Here is a 13,563-nt window from a genome sequence, read left to right as displayed (position 1 = left end):
AGGTCACATGGCCACTGAGTGTTGGGCCTGCTGGTTAGCAAGTACAGAAAGCTTGGCCCAGGATGGGAGGGTGCCTCTGAGCCCCAGCCCCTTGCACAGAGGCTGCCACAGGATGCACTGGCCCAAGGCAGACAGTGCCAGGAAGAACATGCAGATGACATATTCGCTACCGGAAGTGTACATACAATCACAATGAGCCCTACTCCTTAGCATGGAAGGCCCTAGCGGGTTCCAGTGAGTTCCAGGATGGCATGCCCCCCTCATGCCCACCTCATGCTATGAGCACCTGACGGGCCACAATGATAGGTTGGTGGCTGTGGCCTCAGACCTGCAACTGATCAGAAACCATGCTCTAAGACCTCCAGCGTGGCACAAACTCATCCTCATGTCCAGGGCTTGTTCTTTTTTTTCAGCAACTATTTTGCTTTGAGCAACTTACGGAATTGGTACCTCATTGTGGATCTGTACAGGTGAGTCCAGGGGTCAGGCATTCATGTCCAGCACAGCCCCCTGTGTGCCTGTTTCCCAGTGCCCAGCATTTGGAATCACAGGGGGACAGGCCCTGAGATGAGTGGGTGGGCAAGGTGGCCAGCCGGGTGTCCTCACAGGGAAAGATGTCCTCATTCTCAACAGCCCAGCAAAGGCCAAAGCAGCCCTGCCCCCTGCCCAGGGATGAAGCTGGGAGAGCCCAGAGCCTTCGCTCTTGTAGCCTGGGCCTGGAGGACAGAGACTCGGGTCCAGGTGCCCGCCTCACTGACCCAGGATGCTGCCTCAAGCTAGTGTCAGCTGGAGCCCTTTGCAGGCCAGGCTTTCCAAATCCATGAACTTGAGAGGTCCCTTCCATGAGTGATGTGACCAGGGGGCTGCCCGGGGAGGGACGGGGCTAGAGGGCAAGGCCACAGAGCCTGAGTCCAGGCACTTACCTTGACCTTCGCAGAGCTTCTTCATCAGGGTCTTGCACTGTTGGTAGAAAGGAGCTGGTCAGGGGACTCACAGGAGACACAGCAAGGAAAGCTGCTGGGGCTCTGTGGGCACTGAGTCCCCAGGATTCAGCCAGGCCCCACACGGTGACTGCTCCCTTGCCTGTCCACTGTGTGCTGGGCAGAGGCCCCAGAGGACATTGGGAAAGAGTCAGGGGGTGGCCTGAGAGGGCCTCATCCCAGCCCTGGGCAACCATCTCGCCCGGAAGTTGCACACCAAGCCTGCTGCCCACTGTTGGAGTTGGCATTAGAGCAGAAGGCTGCTCTCACCGGACGGTCTGCCCAAGAGGCCCAGAAGGAGCCCTGCCAGCTGCTGACAAACCATCAAGGCTGGCCCACCTTCAAGGGCAGGTAGCAGGACTCCCTGGCTTCTGCAGTGCTGGGCCCAGGCCCCTGGTGGTCCCTCAGCATCTCCCTCCTCTGCACCCACCCTGAGAGCCGGCACTCACTGAATTCTGTCCCCGTCATCTGGGCCAGGATGCGGAAGGAGCGAGACTGCAGGTTGGAGGAACGGCGTGCCCACTCGTCAGCCTCGTCTTCCGGCTTGTTCTGGCTCTTAATCACAGCCTGGTAGACAGGAGAGGCGCTGTCTACGGCAAGATCCTTAATAGGGAGGCTCCTGCAATGCAGAGAGAGGCCGTGGGCGAGGGCTAGGCTGGAGCCCAGTTCCCACCCTACTGGGTCCCTGCTCCATGCCCATTGGTGGCCCCTATCGTTCTGTCCCCAGCTTGCCTTTATCCATTGCTGTCTGAGAACCTGAGATATGGGCATGACCTGGGTCCTCGGTGCTCAGGTTGGTCACAGTGAAGCAGTGACTCCCCTCCCTCATGAAAGACAAGAGGCTCAGATCCCTCAGGTCTGCCCTTCCCCGGTGCTAACTCCAGGCCTAGGCTGGAGACATTTCCACCCCCAGATCCCCTTTACAGAGGGAGGAAAGAGAACAGGTCTTCTTTGACCTCCCTGAGCAGGCCGTGAGTTTGGGGCTGGCTGGAAAGAGGACATTTGGGGGACCAAGAGGATTCCTTAGGATCCTTCTCCTGCCCTCCTCACACTTTTGGATCCAAACAAGGAGCTGCCAGTGCTGTCACTGCCCTGGAAAAGGACTGGGGGCCCTGGGCTCAGTGTGAGTAGGCTGACTCTGCTGGGAAGTGGTAAGAAACAAGGCAGCAAGGCACGGCCCTGGCATGGCCTGTAGGGACAGGGGATTTCTGGCCTGGGGAAGTTGGGAGTGGGGCTGCATGGAAGCCACTGGTCCTCTGTCCCAGAGAAGTGCAGCCCTTTGTGGAGGACCAGGTGACCTTCCCTTAGGCTCCCAGGGTCTGGCACATGATAGGTGCACAAAACTCTTGGCTGAACAAACAAATCCTACATCAGAGCCAGAAGGGACCCTAAAGCCCCTCGGGTCCAGTGCCTCCCAGCCTGAATCAGACTCCAGTGCAGGCCATGGTCAAAAGCCTTACAGCCCACTCGCCCTGGCCGGGGGGCCAGAGCACCAAGCCACCCAGCCCACCTTCTCGGAGGCCTGGGAGGGCTCAGGTGAAGCCCACAACAGTAACAGACTGCTGGCCCAGCCCTCTCCTCTTACAGATACTGAAGCTGAGGTCCAGAGAGGCCAGCCAACTAGCTCCAGGTTACAGCAGATAGGGGCCCCACTGGGTGAGAACCTAGGTTTCCTGGCTGCTAGCCCTGTGTCCTTTCCATTAAGCTCCCTGCAGTCATAGGGCTCAGGAAGGCTACTTCTGCCCAGTGGGAGGCCCTGGACCTATGCCTGGAGAGATGCCCTGTCCAGCACTCTCCTGCCTGCCTCTCCCTTTCTCCCAGAGGGCTGGCTGGCTGGGAGACGAACCTCCCCATTGTCCATGTCTTGTACCCTCCCTGCAAGGAGTGTGACAGGGAACTGACCTTGTCTCCCAGGACTGGTCCCTGTGTCTGGCTCAGGGTGGGCTACAAGAGCAGAGGTGGGGAAAGGTGATCGAGGTTGGGTGGAGCTGCCCTGGCTTCCCTGAAGGCCCTGCCCTGGCCCAGAGAGCTATAGGTACTGGCAGCCTGTGGTTTGGATCGGTTGGGAAAGACCAGCAGAGGCTTCTAGGGTCTAGCCAGGGAGGAGCCTGCAGCTGCCCAGGGAGCAAAGGAGAGGGTGGGATCTTGCTGTTGCTGGGACAGGCCATTTCCGGCATAGGGAGGAGTCCCAAGGGTTCCTAAGGTCTGGATGAGATTGGCAACAGGAAAGCACAACCAGGTCTCCCTGGTCCTGGCTCCTGACCCACTGGGAGGGGAGGGAAGGAGAGAGTGTGAAGTGTGCAGTGGGTGAGGGAAGGCGTGGATGCAAGGCCCTTGAGCCTCTCTACAGAGCTTTGCAATCCAGAGAGCAGGTAGAAGGTGTTTGCTGCTGTTTCCCTGGAATGTGCCCAGGAGGAGCTCCCCTGTGCCTTTCTCCGCTCAAAGTGTTCAAGAAAGCATTTCTGGCTTCATTTCCCATAACCCTGTGCATAGACCAGGGACCCTTGTTGCTGCTGTGACCGAGACTGGGAGTCAGATGAGGAAACTGCTGTGCCTTTCATGACCCCAAGGCTCAGGGAGAATATATGCAGAGAAGATGGAACAGGTCCTGCAATCCTTGGCCCCTGGTCTGAGTCCACTCTCTGGACCCACTTTCAGCTTGTTCTTCTTGCCACAGAAAACACTCCACAGTCACTGCAACATCAGATCACCACTGCATTTGCTTCACTGTGTGCAGCCCCCTATCTGATTCATCTTTCCCCTCCCATGGGTGGTCATGGCAGGCACTGGCTCCTGCAGATACACTTCCCATGAGGATTCTGGGGAGTGGCCTCCAAGAGGTTACCTTGTCACCTTCTAGCCCTGAATAATGGCCCAGTGTGGATTCTAATGTTCAGGTCTACACTGACCCAGTGCAGATAGGAACGGCGGGGGGAGCTACCCCAAAGCACGGCAAGGAGAACACAGGTATGCACCCCCAGCCTGGGCCTGCAGCGTGAGTGTCATTACTCTGTGATTTCGGTGACCACAGTGACATTATTTGGACAAACCCCAAGAGACGAGTACTTGCCTGTAAAGGCTGCGAGGGATGTCGTTTGGCTGACAGGTGGGCGTGAGGAGGAGCGTGGACAGAGCACGTGGACTGACCACTGGTCCTCAGACACATCCCACCAAACCCACACACCATCCCACAACCAGACAGACGGATGACTGGACAGACACTGCGGGGTCTACTTACGCCAGCGGTGATGCCCTGCCAAGCAGAGGAAAACCCAGCCGTGAGTGCGCGTCCATCATGGGATAGCAGAGGGGCAGCGCACACAAGAGAGCCGGGTTAGGGTCAGAAATGAGTTATGGGAATGGGGTGGGTGAAAGAGGAAGAAAAAGAGAAAAAACACGGTCATTGAGGAAGGAACCACGGAAATTAACAGCAGAAATGGGAGCACGTTATAGCCAAGAGGGTTACTCACTGGCACCAGAGCATGGTCAGCTCAGCGTGGCTGCGTTAAAAGGAAGAGGACAAGAGGACCCTTTCCAGGCATACCAGGGGAAGAATAGGGAGGGGATGGGCGGCGGGGACAGGAGGGAGATGGGAAAGGTCCTTTGAAAAGCCTCGATTAATCAACAGTGCCTCAGTTCCAAAACTGATGGGTGCCCTAGTGGTGAGACCAAATGATAGCAGTCTTCCCAAGGTGCAGAAAACAGAAAGTTAGTGAAGAGCAGTTCTTTCATTATTCTCCATTGAACTTCCCTTTGGCGATTGCTACTACTTTTAAGAGCACACCAAGGACACACGTGACAAAGAAATGTTAACAGGAAATCCCTGTTAGCTCTTGGGCTTAGGCAGCCTTGTTTTTCTGGGTACGCATGAGCTAATGCTTGTGTTTTTAAACTTGCATGGTCATATTTTCTGCTTTGAATGATGGAATTCAATCAACCTTGCCCAGAATTAGGCGAAGAGCAGCAGCTCTGAGCCTTAGGAGTTTGACTTGAAACTCCAGGACAGGCGACCTCTGCTCCCTGGTGGCCTAGAGGAAATACTACATCTCCAAAAGGGCCCCAGGCTCCTCAGTTCCAGCAGAGCCCGGGGAGCCCACACTGTTCCACCCTTGGGGCTGGGGAGCCTGCCATTTATAACCTGCATGCATATCATGGCCGCAAGGGCTAGGGTCTGGAACAGCCAAGCGCAACTGGGTTCTCTGGGACTTTTTAATCCCTCCATCCCTCTTATTATATCTGTTTTCCTGGCTTTGGAAAAAAGCATCGCTGTCATTTCAAGACTTTTTGCCTTGAATTGCTAGGGGATCCTGAGCCAGGGATAAGATGTTGCTCAGATTGATAATCAGCCAACACAGTGGTATTCCCAAGTAGAAAACAGTGAGGAACTATGTGTATGTGTGTAAGAAAGAAACAACAGATAGACAACACATACACACACACACACACACAGACACACACACACACACACACACACGAGAGAGGGGGTGGGGAGAGGCAGAGACAGAGAAAAAGCAACAAGGAGGAAGACAGAAAGAGACATACAGAGAGAGGGAGACACAGAGACACACAGAGAGAGGTCTGTTTGCATGAATGTTTGCATTGCTAGAATTTTTCATCCACAAATGATTTTCAGCCAACTCTTTCTTTACCAACCCTCAAATTCCCCAACGATAGCTAATGGGCGAATTCCAGGAACCAAGGATGTCTTAAATGCCACCGCCCTGAGGCTGGGCTTCCTGGGGCAAAGAGGAGGGGATTGCTCCCATCTGTGGGACTGATTGCCAGCAGTAATGTGGATGGTTGGTTGCAGACCCCTTCCCAAACCAGAAACCCAGCCAGTGTATTTGAATCAATTCTCATCGCTGGAAGAACCTGGTAACTTCCCCCTCCTTAAAGGACAGCTTCACTGTGAGAGGCCTGGGGGCCTCCAGAATGGTCCCCTTGTTAAGAGGACTGTAGAAGTCTCTTCTTCCAGCCTCCTCATGGAGCCTGGGAAAATGCAGAGGGCTGTGAAAAGCACTTTGAGGAACCACCATTTTCTGCATTTCTCCACCCTTCTCCTAAAGCTGACCATGGAGAGGGTCTGAAGAGAGGATACCCACGTTCCAGAAGGCCCTGGTGAAGGCTGGCTCCCCTCCAAGGGCCATGCCTCCAGGAGGTCCAACGTGAGGGTAGCTGGTCCCGATGGCGCCCAATGGCCCAGACCCCTCGGGCTCTGGAGGTGCTGAGTGGCGGTGGAGGAGGGAGGCGCTTACCCACTGAAGTCACTGCCTTGGGCCTGGGCCTGCCCAGCGATGGCGTCCATGATGGCATCCTGGGAGTACATGCTGATGGGCGTGTTGTACTGCGCATGGATGATGGTGGCCTTGCCGCCCAGCCCCTTCACCTCGATGGGCTTGTGGGTGGACAGGGCCGAGTCCTTCAGGGCACTGGGGTTGAAGCGTTCCTGGTAGTCGGCGCTGGGGGAGGGGTGCGGGAGTACGGGCAGGGAGGGGGAGAGGAGAAAAGGGCAACAGGTGGTGGTTACGTGGGTGGCCAAGGCAAAGGCTGGGTGCGGTGTGTGTGGAGAGAGATCTCCCAGAGCCGAGGCCCTGAACCCCCATAGGCTACACAAGTCTCCCAATGGTGGGTGGTCTGGGTCTATTCAGGAAAATCCTTGGTACCCTCCCTCAAAGCCCAGTGCGGCAGAAGGTTTTCTTTTTTCTTTTTTTTTTTGTTTTGTTTTGTTTTGATACAGGGTCTCACTTTGTTGCCCATGGTGGAGTGCAGTGGTGTGATCTCCACTTACTGCAGTCTCAACCTCTTGGGCTCAAGTGATCCTCTCACCTCAGCCTCCTGAGGTAGCTAGGACCACAAGCACATGCCACTATTTTTTTTTTTTTTTTTTTTTTGTAAAGACAGAGTCTCATGATGTTGCCCAGGTTGGTCTTGAACTCCTGACCTCAAGCTGATCCTTCTGCCTTGGCCTCTCGCAGTGTTGGGATTACAGGCATGAGCCACCACTCCTGGCCATAGAAAGGTTTCCTTGCCCATCTTGGCATTCCCAGATCCCCTGCAGTGCCTGGCTCAGCCTGAGCTCCCTCCCAGGGTCTGCAGGGGCTGCCAGGCACAGAGAGATCTCCCACTACACACAGCAGGGGAAGCGCGGGCGTGGGGCTGGGGGTAGGGGACAGGAGCAGCAGCCCAAGCTGAGTCCAGAACGCCTCAAAGGCGAAAAGCGGCTCCACTGGCACCCACAGGGATTCTGAGCAAGGTTTCTCCGTGAAGGGGCTCTTCCTGAAGGCCACCCCCTTGGTGGCCCAGGGCTCTGATCTTCCAGACGCTTCAGGGAATGTGCTTCTTCCTCAGAGCAGGGTTCTGGCTGCCCAGGCCCTCTCAAGTCCAGTTTGCTGAGTGGCTGGCCATCCTCTACCCACAGGAGGCTCTTCCCTCCAATGGATAGGTGTGCTCCCCAGGCAGACAAGATCCAGCGCAGCCCTTCTGAGGGGTTGCCAGGACAGAAAGGTCTTCAGGCTCACACAGGCCCAGCAGCAGCACAGCATGTGTCTCCCTCCCTCCCGCCCACGCCGCCTGCCACCGTCACCAACCCCAGGCACATCTTAAGCAGCTGCTGCAGCAGGAAATTGGGAATGAAATTAGAACCATCGGATGGAGCCCCCACTCCAACCCCCAAATGCTTCTACTCCAGCTTCACACACATGCAGGCTCACCCAGGGGTACAAGTGTACCCCACTCATACATATGCACACACATGTACACATGCCAGCAGGCACACCCTATCCACGCCAGACACACGCAGACACATGCTGGGGCTGGCACGCAAGCGCACACACATGCTGTCCTTTGATACTAACTTGGCTGGAGAGTTGACTACCACCTGGGGAGGAAAAGGGCAAAGAAGACAGGGTGGTCAGAGATTGGCTCCGCCAGGGGCAGTTTGAGCGCCGGGGCCATCATCAGCCTGGTCATTGTGGAGGCAGAACCAGCCCAAACCGCAATGGGTGAGGAGAGCAAGGAGTGAGGAGGGAGAGCTCAGAGCCGGGAATCACAGCTACTGGGACCCTCGGTTTGGTTCAGAGACTGACACAGCAATGTTTCCCTCTTGGAGGGTCCCCAGCGCCCTCTGCTTTGCCAGAATAAGGGTTTTCTTGTCTATCTTCAGGGGCACTCGTACTGCATACGTAAATCCCCCACATACAAACCTGGCTATAGACCCCAGAGAGGAAGCTAGGGGTGGAGACAGGACCAGCTGTGGCTGCTATGGAAAAGGCTGAGGCCCAGGGGCCTTCCTGCCTGTCAGCAGCTCTGGACTAAGAGTCTGTTTTGTGGGGGCAGCTCTGGAATTCTGTCCTGAGCAGGCATTGCAGTGATAAGGGGGCAGGGCTTGCACGGGATTACCTATGCCCTCCCAAACTTGACCTCCTCTCCCTCCCAGAAGAGACGCAGGCAGCTCTGGCTGCTCCTCTTGGGGTATAGGGGAGTGGGGTGCACAGTTGCCAGGGGCCACTCCTAAAGGCCCCTCGGGCCAGCAATGAGGCAGGATGGAGGAGCAAGGAGGTGCAGGGAGAAGTGTGAGCTCAAGGCTTTCTGAAGGAAAGCGCCCAGCCGAGGCAGCCCAGCTTGGACAGCACAGTGAGAGGCCCCTTCCTCTCACTCTGACCTGAGAGTGAGCCTCCCAAAGCATGGTCTCTGTAGGGAAAGCAGTGTCTGTCCTGTGTTTCTTTAAATGCAAATTCCCTGCAGTGGCAGACCCTGTGGCCAGCGGCCCTGTCTGGGGCCTGTGAGGGAGACAGTGTGGAAGGTGGGGGGCTCTGTCCCCAAACTTTGCCACCTTCTTGAATCTGCCCAGTGTGGGCTTTAGCTGAGGGAGCTTGGGCCCCAGCCAGCCTGGCCCTGGTCATTTGCAGCCAAACCCCGGGGAGCCAGGCTCAAGTCAGTGGTCCCTGATCCCAGGGAGCAGCACAGTGGCCCTGCTCTGCCCCAGGCCCGCCACTGCTTCAGAACTGATAAAATTCCCTCTATCCTCCCAGGCTCAAAATAGCTGCAAGTGGAGCTATATTAGGAAAGGGCCAGCACGGAGCTCCATTCCTTCTCCATTTTTGGCCAGTGCTGACAGCTGCAGGGTCATCTCTTGCCCTGACCAGCCCAGGGCCCCCTGCAGAGGGCAGTGTTGGCCTGGCAGGGTGGGGGCTGCCTCTGCCCTGCCTTGGCAGCCTGCTCCTTCTTTGACATTGATTCCTGCCTCCTGCCCAGCTTCTCCCACCCAGGACCTGGGGCTGGGATGGCTGCAGCAGACACTTCTGAGAGGAGCCAGTGCCCGGGTCTTGGAGAAGACGAGCCAAAGATGTAAGACCTGCCCATGGGCCCTTGCACTGAGTGGCCTGAGGGACACTGCCCTTCAGTGCCAGCCCCAGAAGGGAGGAGAAGAAGGGGGCTGCTGGGATGCCTATGCCTGTCTGCCCTTGCACCACATCTGTTTCTCTCTCCTCCTTCCAAGAGGATACGAGCTGCCAAAGAATCGCACTGCAAGCTGCCCAGAGGAGAGAGCAGCGGAAGGGGCTTCCTTTTGGAGCCAGACAGTACAGAGTTCAAGTTGTGACCCTGCCTCTTCCTAGCACTGTGACTCCGGGCAAATTACCCACCTGTCCCAGCCTGTTTCCTAATTCTAATTCTTGAGATGGTAGTGCCTACCACACAGGTGGGTTGTGCAGACTGAACGGGTCATGAGTCTAAGGTGCTCAGCATGGGAGAAGTGGGCCATGGATAAGCACAGGGATTAGCCCTTGCTGACCCTGTTGCTGACCCACTTAGCATAGGTGGTGGCCTCAGCCCAGCAGAGGTTGCCCTAGGCCAGCCCAGGTCAGAGGCTCCAGCCCTTCCTGCCGGCATTGCCTGGGACAGCAGCATCAGCTTTTACTTTGGATGAAACACCCACTGCACATCCTCCCCTAGCCCACCATCCCTTGGAGGAAACGTCAGACTCTGCTGCTCTGAGCACCAAGAAATAATTTACACATTCATCAGGGTCTGGGCAGCCCCTGTACCAACAGCAGAGTACCTTAGGCACTATGGGAAGCAGAGGTGGGCCTGGCCCCTCACTTCACTGAGCAGGCAGCAAGTCCCTGTCTCAATGCAAAGTGGAGTCAGGCAGACGTGCGTGCCAGTTCTGTCTGCCACTTACTAGCTGTGTGACCTTGGGCAAATTACTTGCTCTCTCTGAGCGTCTATTTTCCAGCTATAAGATAGGGAAAATCATGCCCACCTCTGGAGTTGCAGAGAGAGTTGTGTTAGAGAGAGTTGCTGAGAGATAAGGCATGTGGACTGTTAGCTGGTCCATAGCCAGAGTGCAGGGTCAGTATGGGGAGACATTATCATCATTGCAGGTGGGTCTCCTGAGAGTCCCAGGCCACCAGAGGCTGACCTCTGCCTGAGGCCAGTCCCTGGAAAGGACCAGGAAGACCTACCAGCCCAACAAATGCGGGACAAGGAGGCCATCTCTATTCTACTATTCCCTGAGCTTTCTGGCAAAAGTCCTTTGCTGGGGAACCCTGGGGGCATATATGGCTCTGTCACCTTGGGTAAGGGAAGCAAGCCATGTGGTGTCAGATATCAGCTTCACTGAGGATTCCAGAAAGAGCTGGGGAGCTGGGGAAGCTGAGGGCCACAGGGAGCAGTGACCTGATGGGGCACAGGTGCCTTCTGCTGCAAGGGCAAAGGCAAGGGCATGGGCTTGGGCCAGACTGACTGGATTCCTACTGTGACTCTTCTGGGTGGCTCCAGGCAGTGATGATACCAGGTGTCATGCAGTGAGTGGGTGACAGACAAAGCTCAGAGCTTTACAAGTGTTGGGTCCTTTATCCTCCCAATAACCCTGAGACATGGACAATGTGATTCCTCCACGATTCGGAGGAGGAAACCTGAACCACTAGGCTCTACTGCCTTGACTCAGCCTGCCCTGCCTGGAGAGGGCTATGCCAATTGCACCAGGCGGGAGTAGAAGTTAGGGTGAGAGAACAAGCGTGAAGGGCTTAGAGCTAACACAGGCCCAGTGTGGGGACTCCGTTCCCTTGGCCCCCTCCACAGTGCCCCAGTCCCATGTCATTTTAACTGCTGTGCTCCCAGAGTCCCACCAGCTAGACCTTGGGGGTGAGGCTGCTGTTCTCCTGCACAGCCCCTTTCTCCTTGGGGTCCTGCTCTCTCGCCACCCCATCCTGGCCAAGGTCACTCCTGCAAACCCACTCCCTGCACACCACTGCCAGAGTCTCTCCATATACAATTCAGGGGCTCCCTCTTCCAGGCAGCTTCCCAGACTATTCCTAGTCCCAGATAACTCGCTTTTCCACCTCTTGAACTCTCCCCTGCTCCTGCCTCCATCCTCCCAGAGGGGTGGGGACCCATGCATAGCTCTTGAAGGCTGCAGGCTGTGCTGTCCTGTTCTGGGGGGTGGCCTAGTGAAAAAGTGTTGGAAGTCAGAGTCTCCTGCATTCAGGACTGGCTCGGCCACATGGTAGCTGGACAAACGGACTGTGACTTAACCTTCTCTGAGCCTCAGTTTCCTCCTCTGCAAAATCTGACATGTCACCCCAACGTGGTTGGTTGTATAAATCGCTAGCATGCCCAGCTCATGGCAAACGCCGCAGGATCATTGCTGGCCTCATGGGCTCGGGGCTGGCTGGATTGGGGCCAGTGCCTCGCTCTGACCACCTGACCAGGTCTCTGCCGAGCACCGAGGACCCAGGTGGCCCAGGCCACCTGTGGAGAGCTGTATGTCCGTTACCTACCCTCCTGGGAGTCCGACACCCGAGGCCTTCCCTCGGAGGCTCATCTGGTACATCTGAGCCATCTCCCTCAGGGTCTCTGCCGAGTACAGGCCAATGGGGTTGTTATATTGCCTCGGCTGGCTTGAGCCCGGCAGGGCTTTCGGGCCGAGTAGGTCCCGGGCCCCCTCTGGGCTGGTCTTGGCCCTCAGGCTGGCCCGCAGAGGGCCAGGGTCAGAGGCCTCGGCGAGTGAGGAGAAGGCGGAGGGCCGGGAGAAGGCAGGGCTAAAGGTGGGCCTGAGCTCCGGGGTGCCTGGGGTGCCTGGGCTGGCCCTCGCCTCAGGGCTGGGGCTGGGTGCCACCAGGCTGCCGTTCGTGTCCAGAGCGGGGTCCTGGCACATGGTAGGCCATGCAGGGGAGAGAGAAGAGAGCGGTTAGAGGCCACACGCGTCCCAGCGCTCCTGCGTGGACCTGAAACAGATGTGTTAGTGCGAGCCCAGCAGCCTGAAGCCCAGAGTGCCTGGGCGCAGCACCTGGAGGGGAGGACGCTGGCGGAGGAGCAGGCAGGCACATGGCTCCTGGCCTGGCCTGAGGCTGGCATCCAGCTGGGCAGAGTGCCAAGCCCTGCACGGAAGCCAAGCCAAGCTTCCCGCCCCCAGGGGCCAAGGAAGTGGGTGTAGGGGTCAGGGGATGGCCTGTTCTGTGTCTGTTCCCCCTGCCCCTGAGAGTGGGTACCCAGTGGGCACAGCCCAGCCTCCTACTCCACTGACCCCACACTGCCAGTGAGATGGGGCTCCTGGGCTGGCTGTGGGCAGGTGGTGGGGAGGTGAGGAGAGAAGCTGAGGAAGTGGGTAGCTGACATTTGGTCCCCTCAGTCTACCTCTGCAAGCATCTCCCAAGCAGCCCTCCACCCACTTCCCCAGTCTGTGACCTACCCCACCCCTGTCAGCCTCTTTTTCTCCCCTCTCCCTGCTGCCCTGCCCAATCTGCCCCACTGGACAGGTGGGGTCACTATCAGCTCACATAGGGGGAGAAGTTGAGCAGGGACCCCTCGGGGGTTGAGCTGCTTGGCGGGGCCTTGGGAAGGGCCCAGGCAGTGGTGAGGTCTGGAGCCAGGGCTTGGCCTCCCTTCTCCCCCGTGCCTGCCATTGCCAGCACGTCTAAGGACTACAGGGGCAGGCACTTGGGAGGGGCAGGTGGGGAAGTGGAAACCAGAGGGAGAGATCTGGGTAGGGGAAAGCCTGAGGCCAGCAGGCCCCTCCACACCTGGAGGTCCTCCTCAAACTGGACCTCAGCCGCAGTCACCCAGCTGCGGCCCCCTCGGCAAATGAGGGTCAGAGCCTGGACGCTCGTCCCCTGCCTGGCCGGGAGGGTGACCCCTCTCCTGGGAACACTGCTGCCCAAGCTGGCTTCCTATCAGCCCAGCCACGAGGCATAGCGGAGGTGGCTTGCACCCAGGCAGGCATTCATTCCCACATCCAGTGTTCAAGAGGGGCTTGAAAGTCTCTCCCGAGGGGCTGCCTCACTTCCCCAAGGTCAGCCGCAGCAGGGGCAGGGATGGGGCAGGGCTGATCCCACGGCCGATCCCACGGCCTCATCCCAGTTGGGCCAGCCAAAGGCCAGGCAGGCTCGCCAGGGCCAGCACTCCAGGAACCAGGGCTGAGTGTACCCCGCCGCCACAGTCAGCACCTACCTTCTGGTGGGGAATCACCGGCAGAGGGGTCTGGACTGGAGGTGCTGTCGTGGAGATGGGAATGGGACGCTTCGATCTGTAGAAACCAGAAATGAGACCAGGTGAGGAAGTTGCCCCTGGGGCCAGAAGCTCC

The 13,563-nt window shown here is 57.6% G+C and overlaps 1 protein-coding gene across 4 annotated transcripts in view; it reads right to left on the bottom strand.

Annotated features, from left to right (window-relative positions):
• The window catches only part of LDB3 (LIM domain binding 3), a 70,846-nt gene that overhangs the window by 44,004 nt on the left and 13,279 nt on the right, over positions 1–13,563 (bottom strand). For 3 of the 4 annotated variants that reach the window (XM_032141733.2, XM_032141740.2, XM_058436450.1), the window contains 4 exons: positions 13,431–13,506; positions 11,762–12,129; positions 1,430–1,599; positions 924–960 (listed from right to left, as the gene is read on the bottom strand). In XM_032141733.2, coding sequence (XP_031997624.1) covers positions 924–960; positions 1,430–1,599; positions 11,762–12,129; positions 13,431–13,506 — 651 coding nt within the window. Of the gene's footprint in view, positions 1–923; positions 961–1,429; positions 1,600–4,218; positions 4,234–6,235; positions 6,440–7,834; positions 7,858–11,761; positions 12,130–13,430; positions 13,507–13,563 lie in introns of all 4 variants that reach the window. The other variant, XM_032141750.2, reaches the window with a different exon arrangement.

The sequence above is a fragment of the Hylobates moloch genome, unplaced genomic scaffold (assembly GCF_009828535.3).
Source record: "Hylobates moloch isolate HMO894 unplaced genomic scaffold, HMol_V3 SCAFFOLD_3, whole genome shotgun sequence".
In the NCBI taxonomy this organism is placed as follows: Eukaryota; Metazoa; Chordata; class Mammalia; order Primates; family Hylobatidae; genus Hylobates; species Hylobates moloch.
The sequence above is the reverse complement of the archived record's forward strand: the minus strand, read 5'-3'. Positions and strand labels throughout refer to the sequence as shown.